We start from the raw sequence: 22883 nt of genomic DNA, 5'->3' as shown, positions 1-22883 counted from the left end.
CTGTATATGTATGGGCCACATGTGGGGCAGGCTCTGAATGGGTGTTCCTTCTGTCTCTGTTTTAATCTTTGCCTCTATTCCCTGCCAAGGGTATTCTTGTTCCCCTTTTAAAGAAGGAGTGAAGCATTCACATTTTGATCATCCGTCTTGAGTTTCATGTGTTCTGTGCAACTAGGGTAATTAAAGCATTTGGGCTAATAGTCACTTATCAATGACTGCATACCATGTGTGTTTTTCTATGATTGGGTTACCTCACTCAGGATGATATTTTCCGGTTCCAACCATTTGCCTACGAATTTCATAAAGTCAGTGTTTTTGATAGCTGAGTAATACTCCCTTGTGTAGATGTACCACATTTTCTGTATCCATTCCTCTGTTGAAGGGCATCTGGGTTCTTTCCAGCTTCTGGCTATTATAAATAAGGCTGCTATGAACATAGTGGAGCATGTGTCTTTGTTATATGTTGGGGCATCTTGTGGGTATATGCCCAAGAGAGGTATAGCTGGGTCCTCAGGTAGTTCAATGTACAATTTTCTGAGGAACCTCCAGACTGATTTCCAGAATGGTTGTACCAGTCTGCAATCCCACCAACAATGGAGGAGTGTTCCTCTTTCTCCACATCCTCACCAGCATTTGCTGTCACCTGAGTTTTTGATCTTAGCCATTCTCACTTAGAACCACCATCTTTATCCCTGGTGTGTCTTACTGGGCAAGGCGGTAGGAGGGCAAAATAGGAACAGCAATAAAATTCAGAATATTGTACTGAGCACAGAAATTATGTATTTGTTGTCACCAGGTAGGGAATCTGCTATAGTATATAGTATATAGTATATCTGCTATATATACTCTCAAGTAGGCTTCCAATCTGCTAGGTTGCCAATCACACACACATCAGGGTGGCAGTCTGAACAGTCTGCTTAGGCACCAAGCCTATCTATCTCCCCTTCTAAAGCGAGAAATAAAGAATGTTTCACAGTTGTTTTATAAATCAGGAGAGTAGACATGCAATAAAAGACACAGAAGAAATGACAAGTTAAAACTGTGTGTGCACTTGCCTTCTATATACAAAGATATAAATGAATCAGAAAGGGGAAGGGGAACAAAGGAATTCTTTTATCAGGGGACCAAGGAAAACACACAAGGGGCTGCAACTTAAGGTACAATAATAAGACTAACTATAGAATGGCAGAAAAAGATATCGCAGCAATCTACAAAACATCTGAAATTAAAACAAATCTTACTCAAACCATTCCAAAAGACTGGGAAAAGAGACTGTGTCAAAATTTATTCTATGAGGCTAGCATTACTTAGACAGCAAATTACATAAAGGCCTAACAACAAAAAATTAACAAACAAACCAATATATCTGATAAACACAGATTGTCAACAAAATACTGTCAAGCCAAATCTGACAGCACATCAAAAAGATCAAACATGGTGATCTGGTAGGGTTTATCCCAGAGATGCAAGAGCATCCTCACAAGTCAATAAAGGCAGTGTCTTTGGTATGATTTGAATATGTAACGTCCTTCATATACTCATGATCTGATGCTGATAACTAGATGGTAACACCATTTGTGGAGGTTGGAGAAACCAGGAGGTGGCCTACCTGGAGGAAGCAGGGCACTGGGGGTGCAGGTACTTGAGTATGTATTTATGCCTACTTCCTACAACACTGTTTCCTGTTTGGTCATGAGGTAAAACAACTCTCCTCTGCCTATCCTAACACTTTGCCCATGTTTGTGAACAAACGGCTACAGCCTAAACTATTTACAACTGTAAGCTCAAATAATCTGTCCTCTTGTTTCAGGGACTCCATCACAGCAATGAGAAAGTAACTAATGCAGTATCACATTAACAAAATGAAAGGCAAAACAGTTTGATCCTCTTAATAAAAACATCCAATAAAACCCAACATCCTTTCATGATAAAGAAAAAAAACCCTGTATGTTAGGCATAGCAGGAAAATACGTCAACATAACAGAGGCTACATATGAAAAGGCACAACCAAATTTAAGCTTTAAAGAGAAAAGGTTGAGTGTTTGGTCTGATAGATGGAAAAATACAATGATTGCCACTCCTACCTAACATAATTTTGTCATGGTAATAAAGTAAGACAAAGAGATGAAGGACATCCAAAGTGAAAAAAAAACATAAATTTATTGTTGTCAGATTATATGCTCTTCTATAGAGAGAATCACCTGAAGACTACCAAAAACCCAATCAAATTGATAAATTTAGTAATAATGATACAAAAATCAACACACACACACCCCATGGATGTGCACATGTGCGAGCACACATACACACACGAGGGTTGGGGAGGGAGAAGGGGGATTCCTCCCTCTCTCCCCATTAGTAACAAACTCTTGCTAAAAAACAAATTTTAAAAAAGCAGTCTCATAGGCCTAAAAAATGGCTCAGAAGTTAAAGGTACTTGCTATTTTTTGCAGAGGACCTGCACCTGTACCTGTACCAGGCAGTTCACAACCCCTTGTAACTCCAACACCCCCTTCTAAGAACCTCAGGTACTTGCACAAACATTCAAGCACACACACATTTTTAGGGGCAATATCATCCCCAATATTCAACATTTTAAAGGTGAAAAAAACCCCAAGGAATAAATTAAACTAAGAAAGGAAAATATATCTGCTATCAAAACGACAGTGACAAAAAATTCATTATATACAAAAAGCTAGAAATATATCCCAAGTTCAAGAAATTGAGCCATTAATATTTTTACAGTGTTCATCTTACCAAGGGCAGTTTAAAGATAGAAAGCAATAACCATGAAACTACAAATACTATTCTTCATAGTATTATGAATAATCATATAATCAACACAGGACCCACAGCAAATAAAGCATCCTGAGCAAAAACAAAGCTGACATACCACAAATCTTGACTTCAAAATACAGACAGAAACCAGCAGACCATGACAAAAACTCCAGAAATTAATGTGTGTCTTCACAGCCAACTGAGTTTGACAAAGGCATCAAGAACATACACTGTTCAACAAATAATGTTGGGAAAGTGTGCGTGTGTGTGCGTGCGTGGATGCGCGTGTGTGTGTGTGTACGTGTAGAAAAATAAAAGTTAAACACCATGTTTCACCTTAATTAACTCAAAAGATACAAATATAAGAGTGGTGATTATGAAAGTACTACTGCAGGAAAAATACTTCAGGATTTAGAGTAGGCAGAGATTATTTGCGGAATGGAAGTACTTGCAGACTATTGACCAGATAGAAACTGTAACACCCAAAATATGTAATGAGTGATGAAATGATATTAGACATTTCTCAAAAGACAACACAAATGGCCAGCAATTATATAAGGAAAAAAGAGTCATAAGTCAGCAAGGAAGTCAAATCAACCAGAAGTTGTCATTCTTCTCCAATTTAACAGTTTAACTATTAAGAAGACAAAAGTAACAAATGTCGATGAGGGTATAGAAAGGAGATTTTAGGAATTAGTTAATTTTTGAAAACTGTAGCAGGAAATCCATCCTGTAGGCTCGCTTTACCGCTGCTGCACTACTTTTGTGGTCTGGGAATTTACAATCTCATTTTAAAATAATAATCTTTGCCTACTCAAATCCTGAAGAATTTTCCATTTTCTAGTAGTTTTAATTGCTAGTCACTACATACACAGCCCAACTGGCCACAAACTTTTGTTCTTCTTCTGCCTGAGCCTCCTGAGTACTCAGGATGGAAAAGGAACTCTCACATACTTTCTATGGAAATGTACGTTATAGCTCCATTATGGAAAAAAAGTTTTACAATTCTAAAATAAAAACAAAACAAAACGCCCTAAAAGATACAATGCCTATAAGGAAATCCCACTGTCAGGTATATAACTAAAAGAAACAAAAAGACTGCGGCATCTCTACATGTACTGTAGCAAATATTCTCAATAAAGATACAGTTACTAAGATGTCCTTGTACAAATAATGGCAAAGAAATGTGGTGCCTACGGTGGTATACGGCATTTACAGGTAATTTTTTAAATTGTGATGTGCACAGCCCAAAAACAAGAACTATCACCTGCAGTAGACTCACAAGTAAACACAAGTCAAATGTTTCAATTAAGGTATTTTTTAAAGGGAACAAAAACACAGTCTTCACCCTAAGACCAAAGAAAAACTTAATTTAACTGAAGTAGTCCTTCTCAATAGAGATGGAGAACTTTAAACTCTACAAAAATAATGTGAGTACTTACTGAGTTCTCCCGAGGAACAGCAGGCTAACACTGCTCTACAGCTACATACAACTAATGTGTGCACTCTCAAGTCTTCACTGTCATGTGGAAAAAGCCCAGACAGTTTAGGCCAGAGCCTTCACTGTGCACTTGAGACACTAGGGAAATAGTCAGGAAGCACATGGAATATGGAGATGAAATCAGCATAATGTTCAAATTCAAATGAACAAGTTACATGTGGAATGATCTGAAACTAGAAAAAAGGAGAACACCAGCAAAAGAACAAGCTCCTGGGAAGAGAAAACAGTCCTGGGATGCAAAAAATCATTTCCTCTAGCTCTGTAGACAAGGCTGGTCTCAAACTCAAGAGACCTGCCTGCCTCTGCCTCCTAAATGCTGGGGATAAAAGTATGCACCAGCAGGCCCTTACTGAGGTAACAATGAGATTTAGTTAAGAACTCAAAATAACATTTGGGAGAACAGATTCACTTATTCACCAAAAACATTTACTTTAGGTACCATTCCTTTAAATGTTTAAAATGTCTATATTTCATACTCATGCTCTGAAGGGAAAAAATTTCAAGCCAATAAAGAAAGTAATTTCTCAAGCATCCCTCAGAACCACACCCACACAATAATGTTTATACTTAAGATAATACAAATCACTTAGAGAAAGAAAAGGTACCTAAAAGTAAATTTTGACATCCCAATTCAGGGGGCAAATATAATCTTAAAAACTAAATCATTCTTTTCTTTGAGTATCTGAGACCATGATAAAGAAAATCTTTCTCCTAAAGTTAAAGACTTTTACAATTTTAAATAATTCCTAAAACTGTATTTCATTTTTTTTGCTGTTGCTGCTATTGTTGTTGTTTAAATGTAGTTTCCAATGTGGTAACATTAGCCACAGCACAAACTTATTTCCTAAAGTAAAAAAAACCTATAGGCAAGATCCTAAGAGGAAAAAAATCTATTACAGATCAAAAGTCTTTTAAAAAACATTTCATCTATTAAATTAATTAATTTATTTATGCAGCAGCACACACATGCTATGAACACACGTCTGAAGGACAGAGACATCTTGTAGGAGTTATCTGTTCTCTACTTCTGTGTGGGCCTCACAAACTGAACTCAGTCTATCAGGTCGGATGGCAAGCACCTTTGCCTACTGATATCTCTGGCTAAGGTAATCCTTTATACAGGTCCAAACATTTCACGGTCCTTCGCTTCTTTCAGGTTTATTATTTTTTAATTGTTCAGGTAGAGCACTGAAGGGAAACATACAGATGACCATCTACAAACTCCACAACCAGAAACAGAAACCAGCTGTGCAGTTTATCTGGGGGAGGAAGCAGCAACACTAAAAAAAGTAGAGGAGCACCCGGACCCTCACTAAGGCCAGAGAAAAGGAAAGTCAGTATACAAACGGCCTATGGCAGGAGAGGAGGGAAGGAGGGAGGAAGGGGGCGGTATAGGTATAGGTATAGATCTATGACAGGGCTCTTGCCACAAAGCCTTAAACAAAAGTGCCTAAACCAGGCCAGCCTACAGACTCAATAGGCTGCTAAGTCAGAAAACCACGTTCAGATTTACACTATTCCATGCAACTCTATGCACCTGAGAGTATTTTCATCTGCTTTTACCTAACATAGATGTTACCATGCTGATTCAACATTGGTCTCCTCCTACCAGCTGAGAGTATAACACACCCCTTCCTTGCCAGTTATATTTCTCTCACTTTAACTGCCTCACAAATGTGATACAAATATGTTACAAATGTGAATAAAGTATAAATCCTAAATATCTTTGAAAATAAGGAAACTGACACTTATTTGCATGCCAGATACTGTAGATGCATGACATCTCTTTTGACTTACTTCATTTTAAGAATTATTCTGAGGAGCTGTCAAAATGGTGCAGAAGGTAAAAGGCACTTACTGCATAAACCTGGCAAACTGAATTTAATCTCTGTAACCCACATAAAGGTGGATAAAAAGACCCAACTCCACATAGCTGTCTTCTGAAAGACACGTGTGCTTGTGCAATCTCTCTCTCTCTCTCTCTCTCTCTCTCTCTCTCTCTCTCTCTCTCTCTCCCCACTCACCATGTACCTGCATGTCTAATAACAAATTTTAAAACAAAAAGAAATTTTTCTGACAAATGCTATTTCAACATTACTGATTAAAAATGGTAGCACACTTTTCAAAGAGAGAAAACTCCAAACAACAAGCTTCATTTTTATTCTACCTTTCCCTATACTCTCTGATTATGTTGGCACTGCAAACTGTTCTTGCAGGGAAGGTTTTATGATTCATATACTTGACATTTTAAAGCACTTAAAGAGTTTGCAGAACTGTGACATTCTCTCAGAAGAGGTTATCTAGTTCAGTGTCCCACAAAGGACTGTAGGCAGTGTCAGCTAAACCCTCCCCAGAGTTTGCCACCACCAAATCTGCTGTTGAGTGTGTGTATTCCACTTCCTTCAGGCTTCTGATTCTTAGTTACCTATCTGCCAGCTGTGAGCCTTATAAAAACTGTGGTAGTCATTACATTTAAAGTCTATTTACATACGATCCAATTAAAAAAAACAAACCCTTCCTGTAGAGATGAACTTGAAGTACCCTAGTAATTGGTGTAATAACACACTTTCTCAATACTAAAGATAAGACCAGATATGACAGGAACCAATCCAAAGTCAATCTGAATTACTCAAGCATGAAAGGAGAGACACTGACTGGAAGGTGCTATTTTTAGCTCGTTTCCTAAAAATCTTTAGAAAATTAGCTCAAAAGTTCCATGTTTAAAGTTAAACTTTCAACATATAGCAGAATATGCACCTAGATCTTGGATTTGTTTTGGAAACTCAATCAACACTGTGAGCTCATTCACATCAAACAGTATAATGCCCTTCAGGTTCAGAAACAAAGAGCCAGCAGAGCAGCATCTATCACCCCAAAATACTCCAGGACTCATCCACTCATCTGTCACTCTCCTCTGGGAAAAGTTCTCTTTCCTAATTAGAAGCTTGAGTAGAATTAACTGTTTCTAGAGGGCTAGGTAGTGAGGTCTTTGAAAAATTCAGGAAACCCAACTAGTAAAACAAAAATGTGACAACTCAAAGAGAAAACTAGTGTAATTAACTGGTCTAAAGCACCAATGACAGGCAGAGATCCGCAGGTTAATGCACGTGTCCACAATTAATGTGGCAGATTGTTTGTGACGGGCTTATGAGATGGCTTTAAAGTCTGTACTTCACCCTTAACAAAAGAACATAAAGACAGAGAGTGAGAGCTAAGTAAATAAAGAGGAAGAGAAAAAAATGTATGTACACACACACACACACACACACACACACACGCACACACGCACACACGCACGCACGACCTTTTAGAATGGCATTAGCTACTAATTAAATCCATTTAGGCCAGCAATTAAATTGGTTTACATTGTGCAATGAGAAATTTTAATTAAAATCTAAAGCATTTCCTGAAAGTATGAGCAATTTTAACAATGGGTCAGGGAAAAAGATTAAGAATTATCATGTATTTAACAAATCCTTAAATGTATTTGTTTTAGTCTTGCCTAAATGATAACAGCATAAATTCTGGCAACAAGATTTACAACTATACCACAACAAAAAGCAGAGGGCTGACTTTTATTTACAGTAGTTAAATTATGTTATTTTTTTACTCAGTGGAAGATGCCAAAGTGAGGGATAACTTTCCCAGCTATTCTTAAGTAAAATATAGTACATAATATTTTTAATTTTTAATTCTGCAGGACCACAATTATAGTAATAATTATAAAGAGTGAAGCAGTGTGAGCCACTGGGGCATAAAGGTTTGTCTGCTTCTGTATGACATGCTACTCACAGACCCCATTTCTACCTCCCACTTTTCTAATCCTGAAAGAATCAGAGGTTGCCAGGGGAAACCAGAAAACAGATAAGCATGCTTGTTAAATCAGTAACCTTAACAATATACATAATTTAAAGTCAAGAGCTCTGTTCTGAGGTCTGCAACACGAAGACTCTCAATCTCAAAGAACTGTGAATTAACACTGCCATTTCCTTGTAAATTAAAGATCTGTAAAATTCACTTGTAAATTCTAAGCTGTGCCCTGGATGAATGCTCTGAATTCTAGAAAACTTACCTGATTGCAGTGTTCTGTGTCAAGTCCCGTAACATGGGCACAGGGGAACATACTGTTCTAAAGAGAAACAAGAGAAAAATCACCTGTGTGCACACTGAAACTCTGTGGGCAAGTAAGGCATACTGTTTTTCGGGCTTTTGAAAAAACTAAATCATTAAAATGTACTAATGAAAACAATATGCCTTTATAAAATGATTCAGTTTAATATAAGAGAAAGCAATTATGGGAAAAGGGTTTATATTAGAATCCGTAAAACAGAACAGCCAAAGACACTTCCCCTCATTAATCAAAGGGCGGCAGAAAGAGATTAGCCAATAATAATAAAAAAAGTTGAATGGGAGCTGGAGAAAGGGCTCAGCAGTTAAGAGGAAACACTGATCTTCTGAAGGGCCCAAGTTTAGCTGTCAGCATCCATGTTCAGAGGCTCACAACCTCCTATAATTCCAGGTTACAATATTCTGATACCTTCTTCAGGCCTGCACAACTATGTGCACTCACATAAATAAGAATTCACATGAGTAAAAAGAACAAAAAATAAAAAATAATAATTTAGAAAAGGTGAATCTCATTAGTAAAAGAGAAACACAACTGTAAACCACAAGAAGTCAATAAAGAGATTAACAAAGAGTTATGATGATATCTCAGTATCAGTATCTCTCATCACCTACCACTCACTATGATACTATCATATATCATACATTGTAGCCACTTTGAAATATATGTGCCCTGAGTAGCTGTCTAAAAATTCATGTCTCAGAACCCTTTTACATTCTTGAAAATTATGCAGTAGAGCTTGGGAGATGATTCAGCCAGTAAACTGCTATACAATTTGAAGACCTGAGCTCTAATCCCTAGCACCACGTAAAAACTGAAAAGGGCAATAATCTGTCCTCGTAATACTAGGACTGAGAAGGTAGAAACAGAAGGATCTCAGGTACTTGCTGGCCAGCAAGTGTAGCCAATATAACAGTTCCAGGATCAGAAAAAGACAATATATTTCAAAAAAGAAAATGAAAATAAAAAGGTAGAGAGTAAATGAGGAAAGCATCCAATATAGCTGTCTAGTTTCTATTCAAATGACTGTATGTACACACTTGTACAAACACACACATATACAACAAAGAGGAAGAAAATTATGAAAGATTCTGAAGTACTTTTATGATAGCTATAACTATCTGTCTATTAAAATATTTTAAAGTACTAAATTAGCACAAATAATATTTCAATGTAAAACAACTTTATTTTACAGAACCAAACTAAAAGAAATAAAAGTATCACTGTTACATTTTTAAAATCTAAAAATCTGGCTTATGTATTTCAGTAGTCTCCTCTGCTTCTTATCCCACATCTTGCCTCTGAAAACACTGTGTATTCAAGAAAGAATGGAAAAAGCAAATGACATTGGAATAGGAGTAGCAATGACTAAGCTCTGACTGTGTAGGTATCTTAGTTTCAGAAACTCAGAAAGACGCACAGAAGGCTTCAAAGCTGCTAGATGCTGGCCTTGGAAACCATCTCCTTATTGTAAGTTCAGCAGTTTGTTGTACGTACAACGTTCATACTATTTCTAGAAATAAGACAGCAGACCAAAGAGAAAGCTAACCTGGCACTGTTTTAGTTGTCTCACTCACACTCAAGTGGGTACTTACTGGTCTGGAAGTATGGCTTCTTCATCCAAAGAAAACTTCCCTTGAATCCCGTGACACAACTCAGGCGGCACATCTACTGGCTGTGAAAAAATGCATTCCTATAATATAACTGAACGAATGGACCACAAGGATACAGAAGAGGTTTGTGAACCTTCTTGTAAGTTAGGAGGACTGATATTGAGAGGAGCCAAACTCAGGTGAAGGAGCGAACAAACTGAAAATACATCAGCAGGTAAACTGATTTAAAAAAGGGTGGCATTTGCTTCTTATTGAAGATCAGTCATATAAAGAAATGACATTTTGGTCATGTCTACAACATGGATAAACTTTAACATGCCAAGTGAAATGCAGCATACAATGAGAATTCATACCAATAGGGTCCTATACATGAGGTACCAAAAATAAGCAAACTCATAGAGAAAGATAAATACTTGGCTCTGTGGGAGCGTAGAATGAGGAGATGCTGTTTTAGTACTAATGGGTAGAATTCTGTGTGGGTAAAAGCAAAAGTTCTACAGATGGACAGTATTGCTAGTTGTACAATACCATAAATATACTGAGTGTTACACAATTTTATATTTTAAAAAGTTAAGAGTAAATTATAACACACACACACACACACACACACACACACAACCTGTAACTTGTATATCCCTAATTATTATTAAACAAACTTTAATACTGTACCTCTGTAGAACCTGTCTGATACAGCTCTAAAATGAAGTCGTGTAGTGGATGAACTTTTCCCACAAACAAAACATCACTTCCAAGACTATTTCTCCTGTCTAAATAAAAAAGTATAAGACCACAGTCAAGCAATTACATCTAATAAGACCCATCTTTATAAAACTATAACAAAAGAAAGCATCTATATACTAAAATTAATTCAGCACAATACTGATGAAAAACACTTTATAAGTAACAAACTTAAATGTATGATGTGTGGCTCTATGGAAGAAATCCTATTTGAAATGAGTTTCGACAATGAGAAACCCTAAGAAAGGTCACTGCTGATACATACTTGGATGCATCACATGAAAAAAGACAAGACTTTCTTAGTTATACAGTAGTTGGCTTCTTGCTTAAGACATAAACATTCTCTAAGGAAATACAAAGTCACAAAGATGAAACAACAGTTTCTTAAACTTGTTATAATGATACTACATAAAATTTTCAAAACTGAATTCAGCTTCACAATTTCCATGCTCTAAATACTCTGCCATAATTATAAAATGCTATTTTATGCAGAATAACAACTGAAGTCAGCCCTCTAGGAGTAAATGCTTGTTTTACCCAACTCTTTCAAGAAGAGTCAGTCTTTTGAATGCTAATAGGAAGAGAGCAGATGAGAGAATGAGGACTGCCTTCTTAAGAGGCCGTAGTATGTCATTTGTGTGTGGATGTCATTAAGAACCAAAAAGTCAAAGGGGATTCTTTTTTTTAATTAACCTAGGAATGTTTATTTCCTTCTTAAAGTTTCTTCAAGGACAAGTCATTGTTCTCTAGTGTCTAGTTTAATCTCCACAAGTTTATGGATGCTCTAGGGTTTACTATTGATTTATAATCTTATTCCTGCAAGATTGAACAAAATACAAGGAATTATTTCTATCTCCCTTTATTTGTTAAGACTCCTAGTACATCGTCTATTTTAGAGATAGTTCTCTGGTCTCTAAGAAATTAGTATATCCTATAGTCTGGATGGGATAATGTCCTAGGAATTATCTCCTCATCCATTTGACCTAGGATGTCATTTAATTCAGATATTTTTTGTCAGGGTTGCTAGGGCTAATCTGTGACATTATGACTAGCAGTACTCATTCGGTCAAACTGGATACACGTGTGTTGAGGGTTCAGAATATTAATATTCTCTTTAATCGGTAAATTAAAGAGAAATTTACACCTTCACATGTTTCCACTAGTTTTGGCTTAAAATGTATATTGTTAGACACGATATCGGCTTGTTATTAGGTCCACTTGCTTAGAATACCTCAAGAGATATTCTTGAATTGTAACATTTTTTTAGGGTCTCATTCTGTAGCCCAAGCTGAATTTGAACTTTCAGCAAACCTCTTGCCTTAGTGCCCTCAGTGCTGAAATAACAGGATTGTGCCAGCAAAGCCCAACTGGACTTAGTCTTTAATACATTTAGTAAATACTTTTGAATAAAAAAATGACAATTATTTAGTACTTAGTTTACAGATAACAAATTAAAAATCAAAGTTAACGTCTATTACAAAAAAGCAAATCAATAATTTATGCCCTCTATATGAGAAACTTTCCAAATGAAAAAAAGGCTAATTTTATACAGAAATGAAGTCTGTGTTGGATAGACTTCACATTGACCAAGTAGGCAGTGTGACTCTTACTCTCTTCTGGAGTGAGGTCTGGGTACACCTCTTCTAGGGCCGCTCGCAGCCTTCGCTCATCCACAAATGGCAACAGAGCAACACCTGGAGAAAACAACGAACCATCTGACCATTAGAATCACCTGATTTCAATTCGTTGGTTCAAATAAATACTCTAGAAAAGCATCTCTGTTGACACAAAGACATTTGGAACTGAACTGTCATGTAGCAAAACTCAGATGTAAATATTTACATTTGTGATGGTAATGACAAAAATGTCCCCATATTTTCATACTTACAATGCTATTACCTTACTAATGTCCTGAGGCCAAGTATTAGCTCATCTTCCTTGAGCCTGAGCTTGTCCTTTGGTCCTTCATGATTCTTTGTAAAAATGATTTAATTTACCTAACATACCCAGGAGTTCTATATTCTGGACTACATGAAAAGTCACTTTAATTTCCAAGCTTCTATAACGCTCTGTTTATAATTAATCTAGCTAATTTGAATGCAAACATTGTTTAGAGCTTTGCCTAAATAACTTACCACTAGTTAGGAACAGAATAGACTGTTCATGTGGGGGCTGGAAATGGCCCCCCTAAGTGTGCTGAATTAAAGGCATTATTTCACTTGAACCTACAGCTACCTAAGCTAAGGGAAGCTTATCGTAATACAGTGTCTATTAGAATACAAAAAAAAGTACTGAACCATATCTTTGTTCTGCTGGAATGCAGAATAAAATAGTACTCTGGGTAAATAAAACTTAAAGATAAGTAACAACAACAAATGTGAAATAGAACTAAACAATTCTAAAACAAGCACCACTCCAAACTACTGTATTTGAAAATTTAAGTAATGAAAAGGTTTCCAAAGCAGACATTACTAACTTAGTTACTATTATTTTCTTAGTAAGGAAGCATTTGATTTTACTGCCATGTAAGAATCTAAGTTCTGGTATAAATTTTGCAGTGCCTAAAAGAAATGATCTCAAAATAATCATCATCTGTTATCTAGGCAAGGCTAATTCAATTATTGGCAAACACAAGGAAATAAATGAGTTTGTTCAAATTTTATTCAGTCACACACTTGGGAAAAATATACCAACAAATACCCAAATCTTTATCTTTTATTGTATACCCATTTGACTTAGGATTTAAAGAGAGTTCTGAAAGACTTTCCTTTAACAAAACTTTGCTACAATATTCATTTCAGAAGATGAATCTAATCAGGAAACAGCTTGCAGTGCCACTGACAGTAATAAAAATCACCAAAGAACAAATCACCTTTGTTGCCTGGAGCAGAAAGGAACCATTAACAGTAGAGTGCTGGTAGTAACCATGAAAGAGCAGATCCACGCACCACCTCATCTAATCCTCTCATTCATCCCAAACCAGCTCAAACACTGGTTATTGTCAAAAAACAGCCACTTCAAGAGAGCTCTTCTAGAATCAGACTCCCTAGGTTCTGATCTTCGTTTTGCCATCATGAAACTTTGACCAAATTACATAAGTTGTTTGTTCATATATAAAACAGAAAAAAATCAAAACTATTACATATATAACAAACTGTATAAAATCACTATTGTGATTTTTTATTATTTTGTTATTAAATTATTATTTATAATTATATATAATGTTATAAAAGTACCCACACTCAAAAAAAAATTTTTTTAAACAAGTGACCATATTTCTCTTCCTATCATTTTAAGGTATAATCAACCCTGGTAAAAGCTTTACCAAGTAATATACTAACATTGCTTCCAGTAAGTTTTTAAAGTTGTGTTTTAAACTGTATTTCTTAATAGTACTAAATTTGACAACATTTTTGTGCTATGGATAGAGTGTAACTGAAAATGTTAATGTAATTTGACATATAAAATATAGAAAAACAGTAAGAAACTGGCATTCAAGCCATTCTAAAACATAAACTTTCCAAGAGACCCTGTGATGGTTAATCTTCACCATCAACTTGACTGGCTTTGGGGCCTCCTGGGAGACACCCCTTTGAGTGTAAGTGTAAAGGTGTTTCCACTGAGAAGGGAAGAATCCCCCTGAATGTGGGAAGCTCTCTTTTGCTGGCAGAAGTCCCCAATTACAAGAAGAGGAGCTGGCATTCATCTTCTGCTTTCTAACTTCAGTGACAGTCATCAAATAGCTGGTTTCCCCTGGTTTCCCACGACCTCCCTCCCCTGGGCTAGGCTCAATCCCTGAAGGCATGAGTCACAATATTCCTTTCCTTTCTTAGGCTGCTTTTGTTAAGGATTTTGTCACAGTGCTAAGTAATTAATACAGACTCAAAATACCCTAGAAAAATTCCTGTGGGGGACTAGTCTGATGCTGCTTGTGTTCAAATGCTAAATTCTGTACCCCAAGATCTGGTTGCCCCCCAACAAGGAGATCCTCAAGAACAAGATCCTCACATATACCAGCTTTTGTTGTATAAACTTTCCTCAAGTCATCCCTGACTGGGTAATGAAGATGTCTACAGCCTGGGCTGGGCAGAAGAAGGGGGATGTCAAGGATTTTGACAGTGAAGTAGACAAAATGGCACAAAGGATTGATATCTGCCCAGCTCTAGAGCTTTTTATAAATCTAAGGTCATTGTGTCTTTTATTTAGGAACTATATGTTCTAAACCACCAAAATAATATTTACCATAACAAATCCTGACAGTACAGTACTGGGATAAAACCATACAGAAAGACTAGCCTCAAAAATAACCACATGATTTTCAACAAAGAGTACCAAGACTTCTCAAGAGGAAAAAGTCTTTTTAACAGCTGGTTCATAGAAACATAAGATATCCGCATATGAATGAGACTAGATTCTTATAGCATACACAAATATTAAGTCAAAATAAGACTGAAAACTAAAATATAAAAAGTAAAACTGTAAAAGGTTTAGAAAATAGGCAAAAGTTCACAATACTAGACTTGGCAAATGATTTCCTGGATACAGAAAGGCAAGCAAAATAGATAAAGCAGACCACCAAAATTTAACTGCTCTGACATTAATGGACACCATAACCAAGGGAAAAGATAACCCACAGAATTGAGAAAATATATAAAAATCATTATCAAATGTTTAAAGGCTATAAACTTTAAAGCAACAACAAAGCCCAACACGACCCAAAGTATTTGAATAGATATTAAATATAAATGCCCCAAAGACAAATGAAAACATGCTCACTATCATTATCATTGGGGAAATGTAAATTAAAGCTATTGTGAGTCACCATTTCATAATGGTTAGGGTAGCTCAAAAGAAACAAAAACAACAACAAAAACCACAGGAGAAAAATATTGGCAAAGATATGGGGACACTCAAACCATTGGACATTATTTTATCTTCTCTCTAAAATTACTATATTGAGAAGTTACTGTCATTGATACAAATAACTATAACATCAGTTGGCAAGCAAACTGTACGTTTATATATTTAATTATTTGTTTACTTAGTAAACCTAAGCAAGCATTGAATTATGTACTTAATAAGCACAAATATATTTACTTATTAATCCCCTTTTAATTACCCCTCCATTTTCCTACACTGCTTCTCTTTAATTAAACCATCCTCTACAAAGTTCCTTCAAAAACCTTTAGAGAGTCTAATCCATTTACATGTGACCAAAGCACATTTTAAATAGCCCATATGTTGGATGCAATTTTCAATATCATTATATTAAAGTAATAAGAAATTATCACTATTATTTAAACCAAAAGCTAACCCCCCAATTACAGTATGTCTTTGTTGTTTTTGAGGGGATGTGGGGGTGGGGGTTGGGGTAGGGGTGGGTGGGTGAATGTTGCTTTCTGGGGAATCAAAGGCACTTGTACATGCCAGGTAAATGATCCATCACTGAGCTACTTCTTAGCCCTGCAATCTGTAAACTGATGATATGCCCCACTGCCTCACAATTCTGAGCTCAGTATCCTAAAAAGGGTACAGCCTAAGAAAGTGTCAGAGGAGAATTTGGTGAGCAAGATTTTTTATTGTCTTATATTCAATGATCAACTTTTGTTGAGTAATGCCTAATATCTTAAATTTAGTTTAAATTTTAAAATTGCCTTTTCTATATAGTCTATTCACACAAGGAATATAAAAAATAGGCACAACAGAAAAGATAAGTTTCTACTATATTTTTTTACAAGTTTCCATAACCAAATAGGCATGACTGTGTTTCTTTCTTATCAGTTTTGAAAGGTGGCAATGGGCTACTGATTGAAGAAAAAGTCACAAAGCACACTAAACCTCCAATTTTAACCTATTTCAATAAGTCACTATTAACCTTTTACTATTAGAATTAATACTGATCACTGACAATCATGGATTGAATATTTAGATCTACATTTCACATATAATTATGAAAGTATGACTTCTAGAATTCTTATCCTGGAAGTCATGATTAATCAGCTTTATTAAAAACTGTAAACAAACCAGGTGATGGTGGTGCACACATTTAGTTCCAGAACTCAGAAGACAGAAGTAGGCAGATCTCTGAGTTTGAAGCCACCCTGGTCCAAAGAACAAGTTCTAGAATATCCAGGGATACACAGAAAAAGCCCCCAACCTCCCCCCGCCAAAAACAAGCCAAACAAAACAAAATAAGGAACAATTATCTAAATCTTACCTTGCCATGCATACTTCTTCCCATTCAAATCAATAGCAAAGTCTTCAGGATAGAAGTCAATTATACTAGAATCCTGTTTCAGGGAGAAAGTAAAGAGAATCAGAAAACAAAAGTTACACATCTTGTCACAGAAACATGAAATAACTTTAAATAAGAAAAGGAGTTTTAGGTCTGATAATTAATGGACCATATGCAGTCAGTGAAGGGTTTAATTACTTGACAATTCCTACTTCCTGGCTGGGTCTCAATATTTAATCAGCACAAAAGAATAAGCTTAGAATTAATTTTAGTTATGTCAGATAGAATGTCTGAAGTTGTTATAGGGCTGAAAACAAATAATCATTATTCAGGGTGTGATAACTCACAACAACTATAATTCTAGTACTGGGGAGTCAGAGGTGGATCTGTGAGTTCAAGGCCAACCTTGAACAGGGGGAGTAGTTTCAGGGCTATCTCAAACTAGTAACATGTAGACTGAAAACAAATCAGTTTTATTGACTGGGTAGGATATGCAGAGGCAAAGAAAGTACAGAATACCACATTATGTAGTGAAAAATATATAGAATATATTCTTTCTGTATTTCAGCTTTTTAAAACTATGACATGCAAAGTCAACTCTGACTAATGTTACTAACACATTTGAAAACACTAAGACTTACAGGGTCACTCATGAGCTTCCGCCATGTTGGAGGTAAAAAGTTACCACTTGCAGCTGGAAAAACCCCCATTAGCTGTTCCAGTGGTTTAAACTGCAAGAGAGGGAAACGTTAAAGGCTTTCCATTATTATCAAATTCAAATTCCTACTTTTTCATCAACTTGAAGCTTACCGGTTTTGTGCCCTTTTCAAATTCAGAAGGCATGTCTGCAATACCTTCAAAGTCTGAGGCAAACGGCGCATAATGGAATGGGTAATACCACTTCCAGGAAGCACAGCCCTAAAAGCATAAAGGAAATTAAAAGCAAAATACTCTTAATGATGAACACAGCAAAAACAAAAAAATTAGACTATTAACTATCAGTCGATAATATCTTATTTGTAAAATATGATTTCTGGCATATACTCCACTCATTAATTTTTCTGGGTTCGAAATAGTTTAACTGATTGCTCCATATCAGTAGTTCTTTTATTTACAAAAACATTGTAAACTTTCTTGAATAATCAGTAGTTAATATCAAACTTTATATTTACATATATAAATTCATTAAGACATTTATCCTTAAAATACATTTGATGGCATTTCTTTCCAATATCAGAGCTTCTGTCATCAAATAAAACCAAACACAGTTTTCACCTAATACTTACTGAGCAGGTAGTATTTGGGAATGTCAACGTAGTTGAGAATTAAACAACCAAAATTTACTATTATACTTCCATGTGGCAACTTTCTCTTGACTATAAATACACTAAATATTAACCAAAAGCAAGTAATATTCATGGAAAAAGAGAAGCCTTTTTAGCGTGCTCTAAATCAAGATCTCTCCATCACTACTTGGTACACTGGACACACTGACCTAATTCATCATCCCCAGGTAACACCAAACTGAAGTTTATTCTCTTTAAGATGAAGCCAGATGCTGTCCTAATTTAGTATGACAATCTTCCATGTGTCTACCTAATAATCTGTCACTAGCCTGGCATCTCGATAAACAAAAGGTTCAAGTCAGATACAGACCAGTTTAATTAATATTCATCTTATGTAAAAATCATAGTATTATAAGGGAATTGTTACAATCAAATCCCTTTCAAATTTTTATTGGTACACAACATACCACATCCTTTCTTTGGTTACTTAGTAACTGTCTAACGCCCAATTATTTTTAAACTCTTTAAACAAGCAAACATATAAACCAAAACTCAGTTAAACTTTAATAATCTTAACGACCAACTCAAACACTGTGATACTTAAAGTCCTTTAACACAACAGAACCAAGTTTTATTGACAGACTAATTCCTAAGGAAGTTCCAATTCTTTACGAATATTATTCATAGTAATAATTTTTAGTAGAAAGTTTAAAATTATAAGTGTAGGTTTATCAAAGGATATTCATCATTAGGTACTATTACAGAAATTACTGGTTTTCTAAAATGGTTACCTAAGAACTTAGGAGGAAAACTTCTTTTGATACCTGGTAATAATATCGAAGAACCCAGCACAATCCTTCAACATAAGACTGAACAACCTTACGTCGGAATTTCTCATCAGCTGCATCTACATCAAATTTGTTCTTGTAGTATCGCTGCTTCCAACCAGCTTCCCATAACCTAAACCAGGTAAAGTAATTTTATGTTTAATTAATGCACGTGTGACTATAGACTGTCTACTGAATCCCAAATTAAATCAATTTATACTGACTATCTAGAGGAAATTGAAGGAGCTGAACAAAAAGGTAACAGATTCATTTAACACCATTTTCAGCATTATCTACTTAAAGATAATTAAACATCAGAAACCCAAATATTGATTCTGGTAAGTATATTATAAAATTACATTTTAAAAAGAGAGGATAATCATTCATTGAGCAAATACATGATACTTGTCTGTGCCAATTTTAATACTGCTTCCCATATTTGCTTTAATTGTGCAATAATTCTAAAATTATATTCTAAGATTAAATATTCAATATATTTTTTATTTCAAAGTTCTTATTAATATATTAAATGATGAGTTGAAGTGGTAGTTATTTTAAATGTTAAAAAGGTATAAAGTGGTCTAGGGAGTGGGCAAAGATTGTGTGCATAACTTTTTTCTTTATCCTTGTTTGTCTTATTCTCTTTCAACTAAGAGTTCTGATGTCTTACTAGGAGACAGAGATTTATTTCTGCATTGTCTCTCCTCATATCTCCTCCCTTATGTTCTGGTATAACCTATAAGCAGTCACTTATTGTTAACATTGAAGATACACAATCACATTTTAAACTTTGTTTGTGTACCTGAATGTATGACTGAGCCCCACATGAATGTCTCATGCCCACAGGCACTGGACCTCCTGGAACTGGAGTTACAGACTGGTCGCTAGCTGCCATGTAAGTACTGGGATTCAAACCCAGGTTCTCTGCAGGAGCAGCCCATGCTCTTAACCTCATCTATCTCTCTAGCCCATAAATTGCTACCCAAAGAAATGTATTTCGTTCTGTATTTTTATTTTCTAAAAGATTTAGATACTTTATCCAAAGAACAAGAATAAAACCAAAGAACACTTTTTAAAAATCAAAACAGATCAAGAACATCATATCATTCTCCATTAAGGACTTTTGCGCAACACTCAAACTTTAACAAAGAAACAGAGACCACACTACTATCCTCCCAAACCACCTACCCAAACCAAAAGGATTCTCAGAACTAGAAGATATGGTCTCTACTGTTTTAAATAAAGATATAAATGAAACAAATGCCAAAAAGCCTCAATCATTTCTTGATAGAAGCACAGTTCTACCTTGACTATCCCGAGCACCAGTGTAAAACAATAAATTACTGAATAAATCAAATTACCTATTAAACCGGTGTTTGTCATGATGGCTACATGATAAACAAAAACAATCTGGTTAAGTAAGATGACACATGTCTTTAATCCTAAAATTCAGAAACAGAAGCAGGCAGATCTCTGGTCTATAGAGCAAGTTCCATCCAAACCAAAGTCAGACAGTGAGATCTTGCCTTTAAAAAGAGGGAAGGGCCACTGAGAGACAGCTCAGGTTAAGAGCACTGGCTGCGAAGCTAGAAAGAACCCAGATGCCCTTCAACAGAGGAATGGATACAGAAAATGTGGTACATCTACACAATGGAATATTACTCAGCTATCAAAAACAATGACTTTATGAAATTCATAGGCAAATGGATGGAACTGGAAAATATCATCCTGAGTGAGGTAACCCAATCACAGAAAAACACACATGGTATGCACTCATTGATAAGTGGCTATTAGCCCAAATGCTTGAATTACCCTAGATGCCTAGAACAAATGAAACTCAAGACGTATGATCAAAATGTGAATGCTTCACTCCTTCTTTAAAAGGGGAACAAGAATACCCTTTGGCAGGGAAGAGAGAGGCAAAGATTAAAACAGAGACTGAAGGAACACCCATTCAGAGCCTGCCCCACATGTGGCCCATACATATACAGCCACCCAATTAGACAAGACAGATGAAGCAAAGAAGTGCAGGCCGACAGGAGCCGGATGTAGATCTCTCCTGAGAGACACAGCCAGAATATAGCAAATACATAGGCAAATGCCAGCAGCAAACCACTGAACTGAGAACAGGACCCCCGTTGAAGGAATCAGAGAAAGGACTGGAAGAGCTTGAAGGGGCTCGAGACCCCATATGAACAACAATGCCAAGCAACCAGAGCTTCCAGGGACTAAGCCACTACCCAAAGACTATACATGGACTGACCCTGGGCTCCAACTGCATAGGTAGCAATGAATATCCTAGTAAGATCACCAGTGGAAGGGGAAGCCCTTGGTCCTGCCAAGACTGAACCCCCAGTGAATGTGATTGTTGTGGGGAGGGCAGTAATGGGGGGAGGATGGGGAGGGGAACACCCATAAAGAAGGGGAGGGGGAGGGGTTAGGGGGATGTTGGCCCAGAAACCGGGAAAGGGAATAACATTCGAAATGTAAATAAGAAATACTCAAGTTAATTAAAAAAAAAAAAAAAAAAGCACACTGGCTTTTCTTCCAGAAGACCTGAGAGGCTAAATCTGTTAAATTCAGACTGTATTTTGGAGAACCTGACCTAAGTTTGAACTCAGGTAAACTAACAGATTGGTACCTAGCATTAGTTTCCAAGTTGCCCCCCAACAAAACCCAAGCCTAGAACCAGTCTCCAGGTTACACCCTCAACAAGACCAGTGCCTCCAGTTTATTCCTAACAAACCTGCACCTTCAGGTTATAAGCCTATACCCTACCTAATGACCACCAATGCAGAGAAGAATAGAAATTAAGTTTATGATATGACTCCCAGCACCAGCCAATTATGTTAAAGACCACAGTAGCTTTCCAATTAGATGCTTGCATGCATACTCCCTGCTTGTTGCCTAATACAAAGCCCTGTTCCAATACACATCTGGGGTTCCTCTCTCCATCAAAACCATCCTGTGTGCTAGCAGTAAGCTGAAGGGCCCAAACTAGCTCGAATAAAGATCTGTTAAGTTGCATCAGATTGGCTCCTAGCTGTTTTCGGGGAGGGGGGGATCTCTAACATTTCCTTGACACTACAGACCCAGATTCATATCCCAGCACCCAACAACTACCTGTAACTTCAATTTCAGGGAACCTGACAATCTATTCTGGCCTCTCCACGTATGAGGCATACACATGGTGCACATATATCCAGGCCAAAACACATTAAGGCAAAAAAAAAGAAAGAAAGAAAATCAATGGTTTTAGGATGAAAACCGGGAGTGACAGAGATAGTAGAAACTGTAAAAAGTTTAAATAAATGTTTATCTCATGATTATTCACTAATCTGATATTAAAGGATATTAAAAAGAAACACCACATATGACCTACAGAAAACCTTAATCGCAAATAAAAAATCCCACATTTTATCTCCTGTACAAGAAACATGCCTTGCTGAACCTTGAAACACACTATTTCCCTAAATTCTTAGTGAGCTACAATTTTTAAAATTGTTTTCCTTTGTACAGGGAGCTGAGGGTAATCTGGACCTAGGTATAAGAGAAGGTAATGATCTTTTTAATGATTCTAAGTCTAATTTCTAAGCCAATTACAAAATCAAAGTTCCCCACTACAAAATTTAAATATGTAATTAAAAGGAAACTCCCTTGCCATGCAACAAAATCACATATGTGCAATTCCATAGTTCTTTTTTAAAAAATATATAATTATCTCTTGGCTGGTGGGATTGCAAACTGGTACAATCGCTCTGGAAATCAATCTGAAGGTT

The 22883-nt window shown here is 36.2% G+C and overlaps 1 protein-coding gene across 2 annotated transcripts in view; it reads right to left on the bottom strand.

Annotated features, from left to right (window-relative positions):
- Xrn2 (5'-3' exoribonuclease 2) overlaps positions 1-22883 on the bottom strand; it is a 73962-nt gene that overhangs the window by 18410 nt on the left and 32669 nt on the right. For both annotated transcript variants that reach the window (XM_039105475.2, NM_001108596.2), the window contains 8 exons: positions 19102-19237; positions 17802-17909; positions 17633-17722; positions 16974-17046; positions 12367-12450; positions 10688-10785; positions 10001-10080; positions 8352-8408 (listed from right to left, as the gene is read on the bottom strand). In XM_039105475.2, the coding sequence (XP_038961403.1) occupies positions 8352-8408; positions 10001-10080; positions 10688-10785; positions 12367-12450; positions 16974-17046; positions 17633-17722; positions 17802-17909; positions 19102-19237 (726 nt within the window). The remainder of the gene's footprint in view (positions 1-8351; positions 8409-10000; positions 10081-10687; positions 10786-12366; positions 12451-16973; positions 17047-17632; positions 17723-17801; positions 17910-19101; positions 19238-22883) is intronic.

This window comes from Rattus norvegicus, chromosome 3, assembly GCF_036323735.1.
Source record: "Rattus norvegicus strain BN/NHsdMcwi chromosome 3, GRCr8, whole genome shotgun sequence".
In the NCBI taxonomy this organism is placed as follows: domain Eukaryota; kingdom Metazoa; phylum Chordata; class Mammalia; order Rodentia; family Muridae; genus Rattus; species Rattus norvegicus.
Note: the sequence above shows the minus strand (reverse complement) of the source record. Positions and strands in the feature narration are given on the sequence as shown.